At 45.8% G+C, this 24,403-nt stretch overlaps 1 protein-coding gene across 1 annotated transcript; it reads right to left on the bottom strand.

Moving 5' to 3' along the window:
• Window positions 1-13,174: 13,174 nt before the first annotated feature.
• On the bottom strand, window positions 13,175-16,743 carry lmo2 (LIM domain only 2 (rhombotin-like 1)). Its single transcript, XM_080545063.1, has 3 exons — window positions 16,255-16,743; window positions 14,872-15,087; window positions 13,175-14,087 (listed from the first exon to the last, which is right to left on the bottom strand). The coding sequence occupies exons 1-3, from the start codon at window positions 16,293-16,295 to the stop codon at window positions 13,865-13,867; spliced, it is 480 nt and encodes a 159-aa protein (XP_080401189.1). The 5' UTR covers window positions 16,296-16,743; the 3' UTR covers window positions 13,175-13,864.
• Window positions 16,744-24,403: the final 7,660 nt, after the last annotated feature.

Genomic DNA, 24,403 nt, shown 5'->3' with positions numbered 1-24,403 from the left:
GCCTCTTTGCTTTGACATCATGGGAAAACCAAAAGATCAGCCAAGACCTCAGAAAAAATGTGTGGACCTCCATAAGTCTGGTTCATCCTTGGGAGAAATGTCCAAACACCTGAAGGGTACCACGTTCATCTGTACAAACAACAGTACGCCAAAAGTATGAACACCATGGGATCACACAGTCATCACACTGCTCAGGAAGGATACACGTTCTATCTCCTACAGATGACTGTACTTTGGTGCAAAAAGTGCAAAGCAATCCCAGAAAAAAAAGGACCTCGTGAAGATGCTGGAGGAAGCAGGTACAAAAGTGTATACATCCACAGTAAAACGAGTCCTATATCGACATAGCCTGAAAGCCGTCTCAACAAGGAAAAAGCCACTGCTCCAAAACCGCCATAAAAAAGACAGAGGGAACACTTAGAGCAGCTTTACATGAACACTTTGGTTCTTTAAAGGAAGAAATGATATAGCGCTGGTCTACAATACGTTCGATCTGCTCTATCTATTTAGATGTGCTTTGGGGCAGCTTCAGTACTGTCATGACATCTCTCATAGGAGTGTGTAACAATTATAGTGATAAAAGTTTACAACACGTCACAAGAGACCCAGGTCCTCTGGCTGTTTCTCAAGCCTCTGCTTCCACCATCGCACCAACTGTACAGAACTGTAAATCTACACTCAGAACAAGCAGAGAGGGTGTAGCCCGGCTTTTTACAATACAGAAGGTTGGCAAGTGGACTGACCATGCATTAAGGACACATGTTGGATAAAAAAACACTTGTCTTTACACATTTGCCAAGCTTCCTTGCAAACACAAGGGAGGATTTAAAATGGTGGCAAGCCTTTGACTGGTGCTAGTGTTTCTGAAATCCAGGATTTACTGTTATTGATTTCCTTTGCTTTTCCTTAACTGCTCTTGACTTTTAAATCCCGACGAAGGCCGCGTCTTTTTTTTGGTGTCGTAATGAGAGTTTTTTTTACAGACTTCAGTTGCTCCGGTGACTTTGATTTAGCCCGAGAATTAGCAGACTTGAAGTAATTTATGGAACTATTTCACTGCATCACTGTAAAACTATGGAGCGGGCCATTTTCATGTTCTTTATTGTAACGCCAGCCATTCCCTCCTGGATTCGCCGCAGCCAGTGTAGATTGACACTAACCAGCTGTGTGAGTGTTGGACTACCTCGACATCCACATACAGGGGACAATTCCGCATGCTGGGATGGGTTATGTCACAATTTCAATAATTACAGATAACTGCACAATACTCGGCCATTAACACGACTACAGTGGAGGTCCTGTCTGTTCTGACGCTGAGGGCGAAGACTATATACCCCCTGGCATTTCTATTCACTTAGCTCTCCAGTGTGAGTCAGACAGCGAACGTAGCCAAAGCTATAAAGTCTAAATCACCATCACGGCACGGAGGGATGTTGGTGGAACTACGTGGCCGAGGACAGTCACAATAGGGATGCTTTTGCCTTCCGTCTAAAGATAGTGACTCACATGGGAAACACAAGACTAAGTACAGAACTTGCCGAGTGCGTCGTTCTTTAAATTGGGGTACTGGACACTTTAGAGCGGTGGTGGTGGTGGTGGTGGTGGTGGTGGTGTCGTCTGTACAGGGTGCTGGCCCGCTGCCCGCCAGGGCGCGTGATTGGGGCTGAAAGGTATCAGCTATGGTGGAGGGCCGTAGACAAAGGGGCCACTCACCAGCTCTCTTTTGCTTTACGCCTAAAACTCACGCGCACTGCCCTTCGATTGCTTATTGCATTAAGTCTAATCACCCAATTAAAGTCACATGGAGCACCAGCAGAAGTTTCCTCAGCCAAAGCCACTGGTCCCCGCATAACAGGGGCAGTGTTGTTGTTCGTGGGAAGTTTGAAAACAAAAAGCCTGGCATGTTAGCGCCATGACGGGTCACTGCGTCCCCCAGCACCTGTGACCAGTCGTGGGAGTGGGAGCGGGAGGGTTGTGGGTCTGGACAAAGAGAGGACATTTTGTAACCTCTACTAATGACGGTGGTGTCCGTTGTTCTGGAGTTAATGCTGTGGTTCAGGGAAACTCCTTCACTCTGGCTGAAAACGCTGATTTCACTTCATATGACTGAGTAATAGAAGTTATTTGTCCCCCACGATGAACTCGGGGACAGGACGATGGATCGGTCTCTATCCATTGTCAGGAATTTCGAGGTGACGCAGATTGATTTAGTGACGGTGCAGCTGAAGTGTCTGGTGGACGGCTGCTGTCATTAAAAACATCATAACAGGGAGTAAAGAGGAGAGCACAACCCTTTTCAGGTCGCACATTTTTGCCAAATGACGGGTTTGGAATAGTACTGTTCTTGGAAATGAATCAAATAATCACTACAAGCACCAGTAACATTTCAGCCTAAGTCAAGACTGATAATGAATTAAATAAGTACTACACATTCCGGTAACTTCTCAGTCATACTTTTGAATAATTGTCAACAGCTCACACAAGGAGAGGCCCTACATCATTCAAGGGGGACAACATTGTTATAATATAAGTTAAAACATAATCGCTGAACCAAGCAAATGCCTTAGTCTCAAAGAGCAAATATAGTTTACACCTGCACAGTTTCTCCTCCTACAATCACCATATGTAAATGAGGCTCCTAGAGGGGCTCTGGGGCCCAATGGCCAATACATAATAGCAAGTAGAGCCCTACTGTGGTTGGGGCCTGTTGGTTTGGGAGAGGCTGCAGGGAGAGAGAAGGAAATGGGTTCTGGCATGTTGACTCAGGAGTAAATCCCCCTGGACCTCTCAATAGGCTGCTATTAGAGTTTAATCGCTCTGCTGTCTTGGGCCGGCTCTGGAGCTGTGAGGCTGTGAAACAGTGGAGGCTGGTGAAGGCCGAAATAGGAGGATGGGCTCATTGTAAAGCATAGAATGGAATGAGAAATGGTACCGAACAAGAGGTGCTTGATACTATTCCTCCGTAAACAAACAACTCAATGTAAGAGAGTAGGTGACTGTTAGTTCCTAAAAAGTGCCTTTTTTGGGGGGCTGTTTTTGACATTTACTCAGTTGTCGCTGAAAGTCCATAAGACCAGACCGAACCTGATACACAATAAGGAACTTGTTTTTCCCCAAGGTCTTAAACCAACATTCTTAATGCTTTCAGAACAAGCCAGGCCCTTAGTTTCCATTGAGCAGTGTTTATTTTCAGCCACTGAGGCAATTTTATTGTCTTCAGAGGAGCAGAAGTGCACCAGAGCATTGTCTCAGGGACAATTTGTATAATGCTCAGTGAAAGGTCTCTATTTTGGTCTGAAGATTACACAGACCAAACTTCTTCTTCCAGCCAGGATTGTGTGAGTAGAGAGAGAGAGAGGGAGAGAGAGAGAGAGAGGGAGAGAGCCGAGAGAGAGAGAAATGGACTATCAAAGGGAGGAACTCGGCTTTCATGTCAGGACACTTTGATTGTGTTACAGATTGTTTCCAGGTGAGGCGGCTCTGGAAGAGAGGGAGACCCAGAGAGGCGAGAGCCAGAGAGGCTCCGTAGTGTGGACGGCATTCCAAGATTCCTAAACTACCGGCATTATGGTCGGATTTAGAGGAAGCGGTGTAGAAAATCGGTAAGGCTCAAATATTGTGTTGAGGTGGGTGGCAACACAGCAGGGGTTCCTTTGGGAGGCTGGGCCATCACTGGAGGTCGTGTGTGAAGTTCGTGTGTGTGTGTGTGTGTGTGTGTGTATGTGTCTGTGTCTGTGTCTGTGTCTGTGTGTGTGTGTGTGTGTATGTATGTGTGTGTGTGTGTGTGTGTGTGTGTGTGTGTGTGTGTGTCTGTGTGTGTGTGTGTGTATGTGTGTGTGTGTGTATGTGTATGTGTCTGTGTCTGTGTCTGTGTCTGTGTGTGTGTGTGTGTGTGTATGTGTGTGTGTGTGTGTGTGTGTGTCTGTGTGTGTGTGTGTGTGTGTATGTGTGTCGTGTACGTGTCTAACACATAGAATACAAAAGCTGAAACTACATGTCGCCATAAATCCCTACTAGTGCCATTCTAGTTTTTTTTATGGATTGAAACGCACCAACATGGAGCAGGTTTCAGTTCAGTGTGCAACTATGCATGGCCTTCCCTCCTTTCTCCAGCCTCACCCACAAGTGATCAGCCCAGCATGGGCGTCTGTATCGGCCTGATTGGAAGCAGGCATGGCGTGGGAAGTCCAATTAGGGACGGAAATTGCAACGCGCCCCAAATACGGTACAGTAATACCAAGTCTCGCTATGCCCCATCACTTCCCTGCACATCTGCACTGCTTTTGAAAAAATTCAGGAGCCGCCTGTTTCCATCACCTTAATTGGACTTCCCTGCATTGACTTTCCCCAACGAGTAATACGCCGCCACGGTCTACTTCCAGGAAATGGTCTGGCTTTTTGGTCTTTTCACTGATGTCTGATGCGGTGAGGAGGAGGGGGGGTGGCTTTTAGATTTATAGTGGGGGGGCAGTCATGGGATTCAGTATTCTGACACTTATCGAATTGAACAGGCCTGGAAATCTCTACCGAATCAGTCGTGCTGTGGTACGGGACATTAGATGATATAGCTGATGTTGGAGTGACATTGGAGTGCTGGGGAGAGACAGACACAGTGCCCTGTGTACGTAAAGCATTTTCTTCTTCTTTTGGCTCTAGACTCCAAGTGTTTGGATTTGAAAACAACATTTACTACCTACGAGGTTTAACAACGAGATTCACAGCTTTTATTGAATGGTGTTTGTGTACACATTGGTTTTACCATTCAGAAATTGCTTTTAGTCATAGTGACCCCTATTTTATGCCACCAAAAGTGATCCAAGCCTTTGGAGTGTAGTGCCAAAAGAAGCAAATAAATGACCATGGCTACAGGGCTCTGTATATCAGGTAGGGTGATGATGTAATGATGTCGTCACACCGGGGGATCATGTCGTGTGTTAGGAGGGTAAATGGGCGGCTGTGGCTCAGGTGGCTCATGTCCTTCAGGGCAGCTTGCCGCCATTGGTGTGTGAATGTGTGTGTGAATGGGTGAATAAGAGGCCATTGTAAAGCTCTTTGGAATAAGGTGCTATATATGTGCAGTCCGTTTAAATATTTGCAGTGTCAAAATTAAGAAGCAGGAAGAATTTAGGATCATGAATTGTATGTATGTATGTACGTATGTATGTATGTAGGTATGTATGTATGTGTACTGTAGCCCTCGGCGTTGTCATGGCAGCGTATGAGAAGATAGATGGTTCGGAAAGGCGAGAAGGGAGGAATGATTAAAAAACGGTCCCATGGTAATGAAAACCATTTGTCAGCTTTGTCGGACACGTTAAGTCTTCATTCTGTGTGGATCTCTCCCTATTCATCTGGGATAGCACGTTCAACTTTGACCTCGCGGGACAGTACCTACTCACTCATGGCTGTGCCGCACTTCCCTGTACTTTCAGGAATGTTTTCATGTGTCACATAAAGGCACATTCTTTTGCTTTCCAAGTATGGAAAATAATAGGTCAGTGGTTTTAAGATTACAGAGTGTAATCCTGGTGATTATAGTGTCTTATCCATATTTCGTGGCGTTTGCCTCAGGGAGAAAGAGGTAGGCCAGACATACAGTCAGTTAGCTTACATGTATGACCCACAGTGGAACAGTTAGCTTACATGTATGACCCATAGTGGAACAGCAGTCTGGGGAGAGTCACAGTAAGGCTGCTCACCCTAGGGCCCTGTCACCCTCCATCTAGAGAGCCCTAGGTAGACAGACAGACACAGACAGACAGACAGACAGACAGACAGACACACTCACACACACATGCAAACAGACAGACACAAAGACAGACAGACAAAGAGAGACACATACACACACACACACACACACACACACACACACGCACTCATGCAAACAGACAGACACAAAGAGAGAGACACACACAAACACACTGACTGAATGACCAACTGACCAACCAATCAACTGACCGGCCAAGCTTTTGAAGGAGACAACAATTACAGGCTGAAACGGTTACCATGCAAAACGTCTGGTAAACACACACCACATCAACAAAACAACAACAAGGCAAAAACACATGACATGCTCTTCTTCTGGATGTATCAGCAGCGGAGGCCAGCGGAGGCAGGAATCGAAAGACGGACTCATTGTAATACGTGGAACAGAACAGGGAATGGTATCAATCACTGAGCCCGTCCTCCCACTTCTACCTCCGCCAGCCTCCACTTTCACACGTCAACAGTACCTCACATTGTTGTACAGTACAGCGTACACACTGCTCCTGCCGAAAGGAGACATGAACACAGAGCCCTCTGAGGGCTCCTAGGCAGTGTGTGTGTGTGTGTGTGTGTGTGTGTGTGCGTGTGTGTGTGCGTGCGCGCATATGCGTGTATGAGTATGTGTGTGTGTGTGTGTGTGTGTGTGTGCACTCGCACATATGCATGTACTGTATGTGTGTGTGTGTGTGTGTGTGTGTTCGAGGCAGGGAAAGGGAACTAGCTGGGAGTTTTCCCTCTGTGAAGCAGCAGCAGGTCCCGAGGCAGACAGAGCAGGCGGAGCCCCCCCCCTAACCCTAGCCCCCCCCTAGCCCTAGCCCCCCCCTAACCCTAGCCCCCCCCTAGCCCGAGCCCCCCCATGCACAGTGAGCTGGTTCATCAGGAGCCAGGAACACTGCTCCACATGTGGGGCTGGTTTCAGAGGGAAAGATGACTTATGGCACGAGAAACATATGTAAAAGACATAGATGGGCTTGAAACAGATTTACAACACTTGCATCATCGATTTCGTCCATCTATTGTGCATTACTAACTCGGGGTAGATTATGGTAGGGTGTAAGATGTGTCAATCAAAACGCGGACACACAGTTTGTTTGTGTGTGTGAGTCACCCAGAGCTCTTTCCATTGACTGCTGGCTTTGAAGGGACAATAGGATGAATGGGCCTGAGCGTTTTAACAGAGGCGGTTAACGTCTGTGCATGATGGACTTGTGTATATTGACTGATCCTCCTCTCCTCTCCTGTGTGTGTGTGTGTGTGTGTATCTGTGTGTATGCGTGTGTGTCTGTGTTGATGTGGGAGTGTCTGTGTGTGTGTGTGTGTGTGTGTTTGTCTGTCTTGCTGTGTGTGTGTGTGTGTGTGTGTGTGTGTGTGTGTGTGTGTGTGTGTGTGTGTGTGTGCGTGTGTGTCTGTGTTGATGTGGGAGTGTCTGTGAGGGTGTGTGTGTGTGTGTCTGACTTTCTGTGTGTGTGTGTGTATGTATGTGTGTGTGTGTGTGTGTGTGTGTGTGTGTTTGGGAGTGGGAGTGGGAGTGTGCTGATAGATGTCTGTGGTCTGACATGGGGCCCAGCAGAGAGCCAGGCAGTAATAATCATTACTATCGTAGGATCCATCACAGCACACATCCCAACGCGTTTGTGATGGAGATGACAGCGCAGAAGACATTAAGAAAGAGAGAAAAACGTAAATAAAGGGTGGGAAAGAGCCAATATCGGAGGAAGAAAGAGGAGAAGAAATGTAAGAGGGATGAGAGAGGAGGTTTAAATAGAGATTGAGTGAGTTGAAGGCGAGGGGAAGACAGAGAGAAAAAGGAGTACGCGCAGGAGGAAAGTTCAGTTCAGTCACACAGCCAATAAATCCACGACACATATTTAATCCAGTCAGACCACACGTCCCGGGGGAGTTACTGTCCTTAATGTACGCCTATTAGAACGTACCTATCCACCTCAGACTACACTGCCATCTGAACCCTCCCCCCCCCCCCCCCCCCCCACCCAAACCTCCTCCACCCAAACCTCCTCCACCTCTACCCCCCCCCCCCCCTCCCTCCCCCCCCCCCCCTCGACTGCAGGCGCTACGGGCTATCAGAGATATTGGAGAAGGAATGTGACTCCTGACAGACACATCTCTGAAGACCACAGACTGAGTATGTTCCCAATTAGCTCCATCTGATAAAAGTGTGAGTGCAAGTGAAATCCTAGGCGGGCTGTGATCAATGGCAGTTAGGTTCGTTTCATCAGACAGAGTTTTGACATTGACAGACCTTCGCTGTGATTAATCATTCTTGTACGGTGGATAATTGCCTGACCGCGGCTTCCTCTGAAGGTGTCGTCGGACTCCTCGAGCGCTCCTTTGTCTTCAGAACTTTGGAATCTTGGCTCGTCACTTGAATCCGTCGGTTTCCAAAGCTAGAAGCCAGATCTACGTACAGACACCGTTTACACAGAGGCTTGTTCCAGTCATTTACCGGTAATTGACTGTTGTTGCTGTTGTCTGTGTGAAGTGACTTGGGGCGGGGCATGCCGCTGAGTCTTTTACCTGGCAGACATTTACATTTACATTTTTGGGCATTTTATTCCAAAGCGACTTACAATCAATACATTTGACTAAGTAAGTGAATCATCTATCCACTAGTCATAGCAGGAAGAAGTACTCTATGCTCAGGCCAGGGGTCGTTGGCCATTGGTCTTTTTTTAATAATGATTAATTAATAATGATTAAATATTTATATACACTGGGGAAACAGTACAGAGGGGTAGTAGATGTCTCAGGAGACACAGTGCAGGGGGGTAGTAGATGTCTCAGGAGACACAGTGCTGGGGGGTAGTAGGTGTCTCAGGAGACACAGTGCAGGGGGGTAGTAGATGTCTCAGGAGACACAGTGCAGGGGGGTAGTAGATGTCTCTGGAGACACAGTGCAGGGGGGTAGTAGATGTCTCAGGAGACACAGTGCTGGGGGGTAGTAGATGTCTCAGGAGACACAGTGCTGGGGGGTAGTAGATGTCTCAGGAGACACAGTGCAGGGGGGTAGTAGATGTCTCAGGAGACACAGTGCTGGGGGGTAGTAGATGTCTCAGGAGACACAGTGCTGGGGGGTAGTAGATGTCTCAGGAGACACAGTGCTGGGGGGTAGTAGATGTCTCAGGAGGGACAGTACAGGGGGTAGTAGATGTCTCAGGAGACACAGTGCTGGGGGGTAGTAGATGTCTCAGGAGACACAGTGCTGGGGGGTAGTAGATGTCTCAGGAGACACAGTGCTGGGGGGTAGTAGATGTCTCAGGAGACACAGTGCTGGGGGGTAGTAGGTGTCTCAGGAGACACAGTGCTGGGGGGTAGTAGATGTCTCAGGAGACACAGTGCTGGGGGGTAGTAGGTGTCTCAGGAGACACAGTGCTGGGGGGTAGTAGATGTCTCAGGAGACACAGTGCTGGGGGGTAGTAGATGTCTCAGGAGACACAGTGCTGGGGGGTAGTAGGTGTCTCAGGAGACACAGTGCTGGGGGGTAGTAGGTGTCTCAGGAGACACAGTGCAGGGGGGTAGTAGATGTCTCAGGAGACACAGTGGATGGGGGGTAGTAGGTGTCTCAGGAGACACAGTGCTGGGGGGTAGTAGATGTCTCAGGAGACACAGTGCTGGGGGGTAGTAGATGTCTCAGGAGACACAGTGCAGAGGGGTAGTAGATGTCTCAGGAGACACAGTGCTGGGGGGTAGTAGATGTCTCAGGAGACACAGTGCTGGGGGGTAGTAGATGTCTCAGTAGACGCAGTGCTGGGGGGTAGTAGATGTCTCAGGAGACACAGTGCTGGGGGGTAGTAGATGTCTCAGGAGACACAGTGCTGGGGGGTAGTAGATGTCTCAGGAGACACAGTGCAGGGGGGTAGTAGATGTCTCAGGAGACACAGTGCAGGGGGGTAGTAGATGTCTCAGTAGACACAGTGCAGGGGGGTAGTAGATGTCTCAGGAGACACAGTGCTGGGGGGTAGTAGATGTCTCAGGAGACACAGTGCTGGGGGGTAGTAGGTGTCTCAGGAGACACAGTGCAGGGGGGTAGTAGATGTCTCAGGAGACACAGTGCAGGGGGGTAGTAGATGTCTCAGGAGACACAGTGCTGGGGGGTAGTAGATGTCTCAGGAGGGGCCTAGTCATGGTCCCAGTAAATGGCCTCTCAGCGGTCTGTGTAAATGGGGCAGACTTGAAATGCAACAGTATGCTAATTTTCCATCCCACTTTACCTGCATTGCACAGATGTATGTAAATGGTGTGCCCCGGGTAAGTCACAGTACTGTAAATGAAATCAATGAATATTGGGAAATCTGGTATTTACTGCCATTTACATACCGTTATCTCTGTGGGAATAGGGCTTTTACTCCCCCATTCCATCATATCTACCTGAAACAGAAACGCCACAGTGTAGAAATGCTCCACATCGCTAACAAGGATGAAATATATCGCTTGTTTCAGTGGGCGACCTTCTCTCTCTCTCCCTTCCTCCCCCCACACTAGCCATATCTACCTGAACCAGACAGGCCGTGTCGAGACAAGGATGAAGTGTATAGGTTGTTTCAGCGGCGGGCGGGGTGAGCCATTTTGACAAGGAAAAGCTGCAACACGTTAAAGGTTTCATCCTCAGAGAAAGTCTCCACGGTTTCCATAAGCACAGCTGTATGACTTTAGCTTTCTGCTGTACAGAAGGGCTGTGACATGGGGCACTGGAGACGAAGCAGGCCCCCTTCTTCACACAAACACAGAACTACACTCCCGTCCTTGTGTGCAACGCCGGAGGCTGGCGGAGGTAGAAATCGGAGGACGGGCTCATTGTAACGCACGGGACGGAATGGAAGGAACAGTATCGAACACACAAACGCGTGTGTTTTTAACTACCGTTCCTCGTTCCGTTCTAGTTCCTCGTTCGCCCCCGTCCTCCGGTTTTTCTACCTCGGCCGGCCTCCCCTGGTGTGCAGCTGGTAGGGATGACACAAGAAGCAACAGGGCCTTTATTGAGTCCTGCTGACGCTGGTGTGTGAGTCAGGCCCGCTCTCTGGTAAAGCTCAGGCCGCAGGGCGCTGGAGGAGAGCAGGGCGATGGAAAGCAGGACGTCTGCCTGCCTGCCTGGCTGGCTGGCTGGCTGGTACTGTGCATGTCTCCTCGTGGGGTTGGTGGTTCTGTGGGGAGATGTCGTGATGAGACCCAGTCATTGTGAAACCCAGTGAACTTCAGAGAGAGACAGAGAGAGCACATGGACACATTGTGGGCGCCGTGGACATCAGACACGCACGCACACGCACCTGTTAGCATGTGTGTTCTGTTGTGAGGCCAGAACATACAGGGTGATACAGTTGTTCACTCTTTAACACATCTGCCCTGGACGCTGAACCACCATGCTCATGTGGTTTCACTACAGTTGGCCTATCAACAAATCGAATCACATTTGGTTATACAGGCCTTTTTACAAAGCAAAAACAAAAACAATATTAACAACAAAAACATAAACATAAAACATTAAAAAATGTAACTAAATAAAACTAACACCCCACTGTGGAACCCCCAGAAAGATACTATTTCAGGCCTTGGGTTGAGTGTGACACGCAGCACGCTGTTTCTTTTCAGGATCGCATCGAGGGCACTCTGATCATTCTTTCATCTTCTGGGCCCAACATTTCAAAACGTTTAATCTGGATCAGAATGATTGCTATCCAGAATTAAATCGAGCTGGCTGATTTCCCCTATACTCAAAGTCTGCCAGATAGATCTGATCCTGGGTCGAAAGAAAAAAAATCCAGGTCATTTTGATCTAGATTAAAAAAAGAATAATAAAAATAAAAGTCCACATTAGCGCAGGCCATGTCTCTCTCTGCATGTCTGTATACGTCAATGTATATGTCTATGGTATATTCCCATCTCTATTTTTGGGACACAATAGTTGGCAAATCTCATCTGGTCGAGAACAGAACTGTCTGCCTGTCTGTCTGTGAGCAGCTCTGTTCAGCATGGGTGGGTTCATGTTTCATTAAACATGTCTGATCTCTTATTACTCCTCGTCCAGTAAGCCATTGTCAGATGATCTCACAGATTGGTAGCACTGCTGCTCTCTGCCCTTCTTTCTTTTGTCTTTTTTCTTTGTCTTCTTTCCTATTTTTCCCCCTTTCTTCCCCCCTCTTTCTTCCATACCATGTGGCCCCAAATTGTTTCCCGATCATATTCTTAAAACCACTTGTTAGTGTGTCTGTTAGCGCGGCTTCTCTCCCACCCCTGGTAATACAACACATTCACGCGTTTTTCTCTCTCCACGACCACCTCACACGCAAAGTGGAATTCATGGATTCAATTATGGGAGTTAGGCCTGTAAAGATAACTGGGGCTGGCAGGGGGATTAGAAGATGGCACTAGCGGAGCACGCCTTGTGGGCTGCTCCCAGGGAGCTGACAGCTGGCAGACATGGCGAGCGGAGCCTTATCATCATAATGGGCATCAGCTTTGATGGGGAAGCAATAAGGAGCTCCCGAGAGCAGAGCCGTTTGCGTGTTGCAGTCTGGGAACATTGTGACCTCATTATTATCATCAACCTTTCTCTCTGTTTTTTATTTCATTTCCCCCTCCTTTTCAGAGAGAGGGTATTAAATGTTTTGACGAGCAAATCTGCAAATAAAGATAGATGAAGGTAAAGGAAATAGATTTATGGGAAATTGAGTTGATACTAAGCTGTCAGAATCCACTGATACCTGTTGTCAAGGGCCCCGGTGCCTCAGATGGAGGTGCATGTCCAGCTCTGGTACATAGTCCTCTGGTGACCTCTTGTGGTTTGGAATCGCTAGTAAATGGAATCCCCCCTCACTTCCTGTGATTGTATGAGTAAAAACTGAGACATTTCACTATTCAAGGGCAAACCCCCAAACCATCAAGCTCTTTTCCTTTCCTTTATGTGTCATAAAATGTCTTAAAGGTTCAACATGTAACATGCAAGCTTTCTAAAAGCTTCCTAGTGGTTGTAATGACTGTGTTTAATCGATCTGGGAATGAGATCCTGTGGAAGTCATATTTCATTTACGAACACTGTTTTGGTCTGGAAAAAGCGTTTTCTGAAATGGAGTGTCCTACCCGACATTTGCATACGAACCTATCACTGCCAGGGGTGTTCTAAGGGGGTGGACTCACTGATTTGGCCTTTCTGTCTGGTTGCTGCCTCACAGAATATTGCACGCATTCAGAAACCCAACAGCTAATGTCCAACACTGCGAGTTAATTTAGGGGGGTTAGATTATTATTAGGGAGGATGTTGTTTAGAACTTGGAAAGTGAATCTCACACCCTACTCTGTTAATAAGAGCCTCACAACACATGTAGATGTAAACTCTGTAAGGAAACAATACATAGGCTACTTATGTTTATAATTCTCTTTATGAGAGTCTGTTTAATCAGATAATTAGAATATCCAATAGTTCTTGAAAACAGAACAGTTACAAAAACAAAACACATAAACATTGAAAACAATGTATTTCAAGCCAGCAGAATTCATATGGTAAGCTTTCTCTGGTCAGTAAGAGGTGTTTCCGGCTCATTCTGGACACCAGTTCCGGCACAGTCATTCACTAGGCTACTCCAGAATGAACTGCAGAAAATGTTTCGATATTCAATGCAAAAATATATCACCAATTTGATAACTAGTTTTTAAATTGATCATTCTCTGGGAGATGATGCAACAATGTTTGACCGCAACAAATTCCAGGTAGATGTGTTTACATTTAGTTCATTTAAATCATCTAATCTCTAAAATACACTGTACATATGTAAGAAACAGGGATTATTGCATGAATACCTTAAAGCATTGCATTTTTGTTTCTGCACTGAAAAGGGTGGAACCCTCAGATAATGTCAAACTAACATTCCCTCATCGCTAGTGGAGCCTTCACATTGTCTCCTTTAGACAGCAGTGGAGTGATGACATCATCCTTTCGACCAGGAGAAACCTTTGGCAGACATGAGAGGTGCAATGAAGCCTGTCTGAGGCTGAATACTGCTGCGATTTAGTCTGAGGATCCATTATCTTCCTGTCCATCTCCAGTGAGATGGGGATGCTCTCGTTGCGGACGTGGTGAGTCCTTCCTCTACACCATGTTGTTGTTGAGTTTGGTCCACTCGAAGATGTCCTGCTCGCACACAATGTCTGAGTTGATGAGCAGGTAGCGGTCTCCCACACAGAAGTGCTTCTGGCAGGCGGCGCACTTAAAGCACTCCAGGTGGTAGACCTTGTCACGCACGCGCATGGTCATCTCGAACGCACGGATCCGCTTCTCACAGGAAGCACACAGCCCGTCCTGGCCAAACAGCCTGGGGACATTTAAAGAACAGGAGGGAGAATCAGACTATAGGTCATAAAAAGTGTACAAAAGAGTACAAAGTAGTACAGTGGCTAATATTATAAGCTTCCTCAAACCTTGAGAAGAATCACATATGTGTGTGTGTATATATACTGTATATGTTACAGCAGCTGGTGAAACCGGGAACAAGTCTGCAGCCGATTTAATGTTCGGACTTTTATTCCGAAAAATGTAAATACATTTCAGCACTGTTGAAAATCAATCACACTCGCTAGTCAACTAACACAGCTTGTTTGTGAGCCTGCTAACATGTGTTACAATGTACGTTAACTAGGTAGTAGTGGGGATTACTCACCGAATCCATTGCGTTGCAATATTTTGGCTTGACTAGCGAGTGTGTCATTGATATTGAAATGTATATACAGTACGTATAAACGATTCTGAATAAAAACATTTCGATTGGTTGGCGACTTGTTCCCGGTTTCACCAGCTGCTGTCACGTGTGTGTATGTGTATATATGTTACGGTACATGTGGGAAAACTAGGGTTAGGGTTAGGTGCTAGGGTGCTACGGTTAGGGTTAATGTTAGGGGTAGGGTTAGGGTTAGGATTAGGGTTGGAGTTAGACATGCCAGCATGTACCAAGTCGATGTAGCACCTAACCCTAACCCTAGTTTTCCCACATGTACCGTATTCCCACATGTACCGTAACATATATATACATATATATATATATAATACATGACATGTTATAATATGCAAATGTGATTGGCCAGCATGGTGTCATACGGTACCTAAGGTAATCTCTCCGGCAGAGCTTGCGTCCCAGTTTGTAGTAGAGCCGGCGGCCCACCTCCCCCAGCCTGCAGCCACACAGGTCACAGCTCAGACAGTCCTCGTGCCAGTACTGCTCGATGGCCTTCAGGAAGAAGCGGTCGCCGATGTGCTGCTGACACCCACCGCAGTTCAGCATGGACGGGGGCATCTGGAGGACCTCGTCCACTGGCTCCCTGTGGCCACAGTAGAGAGGGGACACACATGAGGACATGGTAATGAGAACAGCCTAGATGCTGTCACTCTGGCGTCAATAATGAACGGCTTTTAATACATGTATGGTTGGGTTCAACAGTCTGATTTGAGTCATGGACATTAAACATGAACCACAAACACATAATGCAACATAACATTTGTAAAAATAACTATCTGAGGGTTTACCAAAAATAACTTGCTGTAATTATGTTTTCATTGTACAATAGTCATTTAATTCAATATTTCCAAATACGATGTTATCAAATCTTGTGTAACCCACAGGAGGGAGCCATTGCAGTATGCTCCAGTAACTTCATGACCACTTTCATTAGATCATAGTGGTGAGAGAATGTGTGGGAAATGTTTGCTTACATGTATAATACAATTGATATGGGAAAAAACATCATGCCATATAAGTGAGGCGTTATACTCAATTTAAAAAAAAAAAAAGTTACTTTAAACAAAACTAGACAAACAGTTATTTTTAGATAAGATAAGTCAGGCTATAAATGTCAAGAAGTAAATACAATTATCAACAGAGAGTAATCTGGTTGGACAATTGGGTGCTCTATGGTCTGCATTTAAAACAAAACAATGTTATGCAATGTCAAACTGTTAAATAATGTATGTTGACGTTTGTAATTTAGCAATGTTGATATTTCTTTCATCCAAGTTGGTCAAATTGTCCCATTTCTCAATATGGCTATAGGAAACTGTTACCTGTATAACCTACATTCTTATGTGATTACTGTGTAATAGTCCACAACAGTAGACCACCATATTCTACAGCACCATAAGTCATCACTGAAGGCATCGTGTGTCCTTGGATTAAACATCACAGGTTCATACTGTACCTCCTTTGAAAAGAACATTGCTATATAATTTCGTGATCTTAGAATGAAAAGGTTCTATCTCCGTTTAGGGCAGTTCAGAGATATTGAGCGTCAAAGTTTTTACATTCCATTATGTTTTATGAGATGGAACCTTTGTATTTTATTAATTACTAACTAAAACATGTCAACATTTTAAAAATAACACCACACAGGCATTAATAAACACCTAATGGATCAGATTATGTAGAAAACTAAATTTTGACAAAAATGGAGATAGAACCTTCTAATTCTAACGTCACGATTTGGCTTACTTACTCGTTGGCCTCCAACGTCTTTCTCTCAATTGCAGAAGCCATTCCCGAACGATGGTTAATTCTTTAATGGTGACATTCAAGTTGTTCAGCCACAGCCATCAGAGTCCGCTCTCTGTGATCAGAGCAGTCACAATGACAGAGCAGTCCCAATGTGCGTTCGTAGGCTACCACGGCAGATTCCGGGTTAGAGACGCACTGCACCTGCTCTTATAATAAAAAATAACGTACAGCTGCGCGCGTATTCTGTCTTCCTTTTATATCTGCCAATATTTTCATCAAAATGAATTCATCCAAATAGCATCACAGGGCAAGTGTGACATGTGACTATGTCTCTACCGTGATGGACGCTATTCTCATTTCCTGAGGCAATGTATATACCGCCGTGACATTAATATTACCCTCATAAGTGCATGTAATTATTCAAAGGCGTCTGGCGTTGACTATTACCCGATGAGTCCGCTGCTTGTTAGAATGAAAAGGCTTCGAGCTGCGTGTCGCTGCTTTCTCAGTGCGCCCTTTTATTCCTGCGGTCCGTTATTCGTCGTTATTGCGGCATCGTGTTTTTAAATCCCTCGGCCCCTCGGTTTCTGGTTTCGTCTGCCTCTTCCTGCTCACGACTGTTTGACAATGGGGGGAAATCGGTTCTTAAAGCGACAGATAGCCTGCCAAAGCTTGAGCTAAGCTCCTTCATGCATGATTGGAGTTGAGTCGTGACTAAACTGGGGGTCACGAGTTCAACCTCGGCTGCTCTTAATGGCAAACAACGTGTCAAATGTCATGCGTTTGTTATTATTTGGGAGATATGAGGAGCAAATCGTTTAAAAGTCCTACACCTTTAAAATCACATTAGTCTGGACCAGGACCAATTGTTATTTCCCACACAGTGATGTGCTAATTATCAGGTATATGACGTCAGACCGTGAGATCATAACGTCATGTTTTAACCATGTGTGTGTGATTGAAGTTACCATAGACTGTTCCTTAAGCGTTTGTAATAAAACTGTGGACATTTTTTTACATTTACATTTTTGGCATTTAGCAGACGGCTTATTCCAAAGCGACTTACAATCAATACATTTGAATACTAAGCATGTGAATCAGCAATCCACCATTCGTTGCAGGAAGAGTAATCTAGCTCAGGCCCGGGGCCACTGATAGAAGGAAAAACCTTCTCCTATCACCTTCTTCTAAAATATATATATATATATATATTATTTATTTTTTACTGGAGAAACAGAGAAACAGTACAAGGGGGGCAATAGAAGTTCTTAGGGACACAGTAGAGGGGAAAGCAGGTGTCTTTAGGAGACGTAGTGGTGAGGGTCAGAAGATGTCTCAGGAGGAGCAGTTAAGATGTAACCTGAAGAGATGGGTCTTCAGTCTACGACGGAAGATGGGTAGTGACTCTGCCGTTCTGACAGCCGTGGGGAGCTCATTCCACCAGCGGGGAGCCAGTGTTGTGAAGAGACGTGATCGGGCAGCACGACTGCTGTGTAGAGGAGGTGGGGCCAGTCGGCCAGCCGAGGTGGAGGAACGGAGTGAGCGGGCAGGGGTTTGGGGGGTTACCATTTCCTTCAGGTAGGCAGGGGCTGTCCCTTTAGCTGCCTGGTATGCAAGCACCAGGGTCTTGAATCTGATGCGAGCTGCTATCGGGAGCCAGTGCAGGGTGCGAAGGAGAGGGGTGACATGCGAGTATTTGGGGAGGTTGAATACCAGCCGGGCAGCAGCATTCTGGATGAGCTGCAGAGGTCTAATGGCTGATGCGGGGAGCCCAGCCAGGAGTACATTGCAGTAGTCCAGGCGGGAGATGACCAGTGCCTGGGTCAAGAGTTGCGCTGCCTCTCTGGTAAGGAATGGTCGTATCCTTCTGATGTTGTAGAGGAAGAATCTGCAGGAGCGAGCCGTTGCTGCAATGTTCTCCGCACAGGATAGTCGGTTATCCAGGATCACTCCAAGGTTCTTGGCTGTCAGGGAGGGGGTTACAGTAGAGTTCTCCACTGTGATAGAGAAGTCTTGGAGAGGGCAGGCTTTCCTGGGGATGAAGAGGAGCTCGGTCTTGTTAAGATTGAGCTTGAGATGGTGGTCAGCCATCCAAGTTGAAATGTCAGCGAGACATGCTGAGATACGGGTTGCCACGTGTACATCAGACGGGGGGAAGGACAGGAAGAGTTGAGTGTCGTCTGCGTAGCTGTGGTAGGAGAGCCCATGTGAAGAGATTACCGAGCCAAGAGACTTGGTGTAGAGAGAGAAAAGTAGGGGCCCTAGGACAGAACTTTGGGGTACTCCAGTGGAGAGGGTTCGTGGAGAAGACAGCGATTCTCTCCAGGTCACCTGGTAGGAGCGGCCCGCCAGGTAGGAAGAAAACCAGGAGTGTGCGGTGCCAGAGATGCCCAGTTCTGAGAGGATGGAGAGAAGGATCTGGTGATTGACTGTGTCGAAGGCAGCAGACAGGTCAAGGAGAATGAGAACAGAGGAGAGGGAGGAAGCTTGGGCAGAGTGGAGGGCTTCCGTGACAGCAAGGAGCGCAGTCTCAGTGGAGTGCCCAGCCTTGAAGCCGGATTGGTGGGGTGATCCATCTTCCGGAGATAGTCAGTCAGTTGTTTAGATACCGCGCGTTCAAGGGTTGACCATCCAGCAAGTATTGGGTAACAAGAATGATGCTGTATGTTAGAATATTCATGGGATTGTTTGCCTTACACCGAAAACCCACCAGCGACCTGACCTTACCTTACCTTACCTTACCTTACCTTACCTTACCTGTGCAGGGTGGAACTTTTGCTGGACAGTTTGCTGCGTCTACCTACCTCAGCAGCACGTCTCTAATAGTGGGTTTTCTGTTCTACAGGTTTTCAGAGGTGTGCTTATCAAGAACTATTGATGAACGCACCAAGATGACTATGATACATAGAAACAAACCTCGTCTTTGAAAGTCCAGTTTCACAGTCAAGTTTTGGGTTCATTAAAATGTCCCCCTCAAACTGATTTGATGTACAGCCCGCAGTTGTGTTAGTTGTGCACTCTACCTCTCTTTCTCCTTGCTGTCTCTATTTCCCCCTCTTTCACCTCTGTCTCTTAACCACTTTCAAGAACTTAATGAAGATATCACCGGGGGGGAAATGGCTACCGTTCTTTAATAGCTACGGAGCTGCAGCCCTATTGTTGTATATTGAGCCCTGCAGCCGACTGTTGTATATTGAGTTTGCCTTTGATAATGTCCATCAATAAAATAATGTTTCATTTCACTTCATTATGATTTGTTCTGGGTTCAGTCTCTGCTGTCATCCGTCCTTAATGAGCGATTAGAAAAATGAAACGGCTATTAGATATATAACTAGAACGCAGTTGCGCACATAGACAGGGAGACACAGAGAGAAGCAGAGAGTGGTGCATGTTTTTATATATTATTATATAATATATATTATATAATATTATTTATATATAAATAAATAAATATTATATAATATTTCGCAATCGTGCCAATGACATGTCATTTCACGCGACACAATGTCACCGTGGCGAGAGAGAGGGAGAAATCACTGGAAAAATACTGCCCTTCACCTGATGTTAACATAATATGTATATACCAGAATAACATAATTATAGTCTACTGGGGTTGCTGCTTTGAAACAGATATCAGAAGTGTTGATTTAAAAAAAAAAAAAAAAATATATATATATATATATATATATAGATATTTACAGAATGTCAACATTGAAACTGTAGTCTGTGTTGCTGATAGATAATTTTCACGTGGGCGCCTAAATGAGACTCACAGGTAACGCGACCGTAAGGTTGACGCTTCCAGTGTCATTTGGGCTGGCAGAATACCATGGCCCACTAATAACTAGCTAAAAACCAAATGAACTGGAATATAACTAGTATACTCCCTTAAACCAGCACGGTAATTCAGTCAAAACTAACTTCCTCAAAAGGCTCTCCAAAACCAAAACACAGAAAGTGAGCGTTTTCTCTCTCTACATAATCTGTGTCCTCACACCCATCCTCAACCGACGTCGTTTGGGAGCCTTCCTCTTATCTGCTGCCAGAGCCCCAGGGGTGCCTGTCGGAGGGAGGGCTGGAGACAGCAGTTGGACTGCGCAGACAGATAAAGCTCCCCACCACTGAGGCCTAGGCTACACGATGACGAAACGCAACGTTGGAGCCGATCGGATCTCTAGCCACACTAGAGTGGGTAGATTCAGCTCTTCAGGCTAGACGTAAAGGGTAGGCCGAATGGATTCCCCCCCAGCAGATGCTAAATGTAGGCCGAACAAACCTCGCGGCTAAACACTGGTGCCCAGTTATGTACGACCAGTGGACAGATATAGAGAGAGGGAGCTAAAGAGCACAGCGGGGGAGGCTGGTGGAGGTAGAAATCGGAGGACAGGCTCAATGTAATGCATGGAATAGAATGAGGAATGGTATCATGTTCCTCATTCCACTCCATGCATTACAATGAGCCTGTTCTCCGATTTCTATCTCCGCCAGCCACAGCTATGCCCTGTGCCAGCTGGATGTGAAGCAGCTTGACAGAGATAGAGAGAGAGCAGTACATAGATAGAAGATCACAACTCTAGCTAGGCATGAGCTTTGACAGAAACATCTAAGCATAGTACTATTTTAATGACTCATTCTGCCAATTGATATCACATTTGTTTCTATATAAATCTATAAATCTCAATAAATATAGAACATACTCTAATACATTCTATGCAACCTACTATGATTTCATTTCACACAGAGTAAATGAATTGCACTTAATATCGTTTAAGAAGTGCCATAGAAGATATCCAGAGGTTCTGGAAAAACAACAATTTGGGACACTATTAAAACCTCACACGCTGTGCAGTTGGTGCCGACATGGTGATACACACCCGCAAGACATCCATTATTTCCTGTGGATTTGACACACCAGGCCCAGAGGATATGCAGTAAGCCAGTGGAGATGCTTTCCTGGGGGGGTGGGGCGGCTGTGGTGCTCACTTCCTACCCCCCATGGCACCCCTCACTTGGCTGCCCTGATAGACTGCCTGACTGCAGATGGCTCCAGCTGATAAAAGGTAAACAGCACAACACAAAGCATCGTAGAAACCATGTCATCATTTGGCAGGAGAGCCCCTCTCTGGCCTTGCTAGATTCCTTTTAATCACATTGGTACATGAGAAACACTTTACTCTAATTTCATATTTTTTTGGTAAGCCATGACCCCCCCCCACCCCCCCACCCGGGAGGAATAGATAACTAAATCAAATGAGCACACCATGCAGTTTCTCATTAAAAAATGCCGCTGTTTTGTTTGAACTTAACAGAATCCATTACAACTGAACAGGATGAACATCCGATGATAACAGTAAGTAGGCTAGTGGCCTTGTATTCACTTAATGAGGCTGGGATAGTCTTTGAAGAGAAGATCTACATAAAATACTTACTACTTAATACTCTCTTACTTGCCGCAATATCTAACTGTGAAAATGGGAAGCAAACAGTTAAGAATCTAGATGACCTTTTGGGAAGTGGTGTCACTCATGTCTGGCTTCCTGTTTTGACTGTTTGGCATTGAAAGCATTATGGAGTTGAAGGCTTTGTGGAATTTCAGGGCAAGTGGAAAATGAGAGTCGGGACAAAGCAAGCAGTAAAACGTGTCGTCAGAAACCAATTGTTCCTCTCTTTAATCGCTCAGCGAACCATCATTAATTCATTGAGAATTAGGTCAAAGTTTGGTACTTTGGGGGTCTTGGCATGAAACATGTAACAACAACATATCACATTATGTCTCTTATTGGATTATACAGCACCTAGTTACACCCCTGGAGATACAGCACCTAGTTACACCCTGGAGATACAGCACCTAGTTACACCCCTGGAGATACAGCACCTAGTTACACCCCTGGAGATACAGCACCTAGTTACACCCCTACAGCACCTAGTTACACCCCTACAGCACCTAGTTACACCCCTACAGCACCTAGTTACACCCCTGGAGATAGTTTTTCCCCCCAATTGCACTTTCTAATTAGGGTTTATCAACTGGCAGGACAAAGGTAGTCATCCTTCACAGCCTGACTGATACACATACAGGCCTACAGTATTTCCTGCAACGAGAGAGCTCTGGAAATGTTGTTGACTCTTAGATAGTGCAAACTCTGGAACAGCAATAGCCAGGCTACAGCTTCCTGTCTAATCTGAACCGATGCGATTATTGGCTCCTTTTTCAAAGCTCCCCCACCAGAGCCCCTCTCACGTCCACCTCTGAGGTAGACGCATGATTCAGCATTGTTACCACGAGGACCTGAGAGCAGAGAACTGTGAGGAGAATCAAGTTGATGGCTTGAGAATCTCCCGCTGAACAGGTCAAGGGTCAGATCCAGAAACCAGCCTGGCCTCTCTGGTTTAGAGAAACGGGGGACAACCCTGTTGTCTGACTGAAATACAGCAGGCTGCGGAAATGAGTCACTGGTTGAAAGGGAGCTCCGCTTCCCCTCGGGATCCTCCCATAATCAGGATTATCCCTAAAAGAAAACACCCTTTCAATGCGGCAGCGCAATCAAAGAGCAGTGCAGCCATGTTAACTGCTTCCTGTATTTGCCAAACAAAACCTCATGCGAGCTGATTTCACATTCTTAAGAACTCTGGTTAGTTTGCGCCGTAGCAGACTTTGACGTGAAATATGTGCTGTAATCTGAAGTATAAACATCAGAATCGACCTATGAGGGAGGGATGCGCCCATAAGAATTCTGTAGATAAGAGCTAGAGCCATTGAAATGAAGACTTGTAAAGCCGTTTACCCATTAATTTAGATTAATTCAAATAATTTTCTATTGATAAATGTTTTGCTTATCTATTGAGAGTCTATTGGGTTGTGTGTGTGTGTGTGTGTGTGTGTGTGTGTGTGCCTGCGTGTGTGTGTGTGTGTGTGTGTGTGTGTGTGTGTGTGTGTGTGTGCGCGTGTGCGTGTGCGTGTGTGTGTGTGTGTGTGTGTGTGTATGCGTGCGTGGAGAGGGGGGGTTCAAATTAAATGCAAACATTTTTTAGGGTGAGTTTTACTGGACAAACCTGTGCTTCCCTGAGGTTCCCTGAGTCTGTACAGGTGGACAATTCAAAAGTAAAACAGGGACTTGTTTGGTTATGAGTACCCGAAACACCCACCCTAGTTAGAGTACAAACAGTGCTTTACTGCCCCCTGCTGGTAGCCTGTAGATTAACTAATGGATCAATGAATCTTGATGGTCTGATATTGCTGTGTAAGATGTCTCAGAGCATAATATACAAGAACTGTCCTCGTGAATAGGCCCAGCTCATTTAAATCGATAGACAGAGTATATGGACACAGTACACGCCCCCAGAATAACATCAATTCAGAAGAAAAAGACTGTCTTAACTTATGATCATGGGCCAGACGCAGCTACCGCCGGTGTAGGTACCAGATTTTCCCCTTTTTTCCGGTTCCGGTCATCATAGGTTGAACCGGAAAATCTGGTAGGGTGTGAAAATCCGGTACCCACACAGGCTTTGGATGTAGCTCTACATTTAACCAAAGTCACCAAATATGCATTGTGTACAAAAGCTTGAATCAGAACATCTGTATCTAACATGCATGTTTGGCATTGCCTAGACTCTTCGTTAAATCAGTCACAACAACATGATCAGGAGATGTCTCTGCAGATGATTTTGCAAGTGATTTAGGAGGATTTTCGTCCAAGATGGGTTATGTTATGCGCATTTTGCCCAGTTTCATGCACAAATCTATCGGTCACGCGTTAGTACACAATCATCGGTCTAATCTAGTCGATTATATATCGGTCCACATTCAGAACGAGACAATGCTGTCAATTGTTTTGGTTGTCGCAGTTTATTTGTTTCTTCTGCTTCAAGATTCAAGATTCAAGATTGCTTTGCACAAAGCCTGTCAAATTCTCATTTGACAGGCTTTGTGCAGTTCATGAATACGGTATCCACATTAAAAACACACATAGGTCACATACATACAATAAAAACAGACAGATATAACAGTGTTTATAACATGTAGTGCCTATTTAAAAAGTCTAGTCATTTAAAAAATAATAGTAAGAGAACAGTATTATGATTTAAAAAGCTAAAATGCTAAAATGTTGTGGTTTAAAAGAAAAACAGTGTGCTTCCTATTTTAAAAT

This window comes from Nansenia antarctica (genome assembly GCF_963989245.1).
Source record: "Nansenia antarctica genome assembly, chromosome: 14".
NCBI classification, from domain to species: Eukaryota; Metazoa; Chordata; class Actinopteri; order Argentiniformes; family Microstomatidae; genus Nansenia; species Nansenia antarctica.
This window is presented reverse-complemented; position numbering and strand designations above follow the sequence as displayed.

What these genes read in the sequence shown, in the direction of transcription:
- lmo2 (XM_080545063.1), bottom strand. Translation starts at nt 16,295, where the DNA reads ATGGCTTCTGCAATTGAGAGAAAGACGTTGGAGGCCAACGA. An exon ending in AAGACGTTGGAGGCCAACGA is followed by an intron (nt 15,088 to 16,254) that starts GTAAGTAAGCCA and finishes CTGTGGCCACAG; the next exon opens with GGAGCCAGTGGACGAGGTCC. An exon ending in TGCCGGAGAGATTACCTTAG is followed by an intron (nt 14,088 to 14,871) that starts GTACCGTATGAC and finishes AAATGTCCCCAG; the next exon opens with GCTGTTTGGCCAGGACGGGC.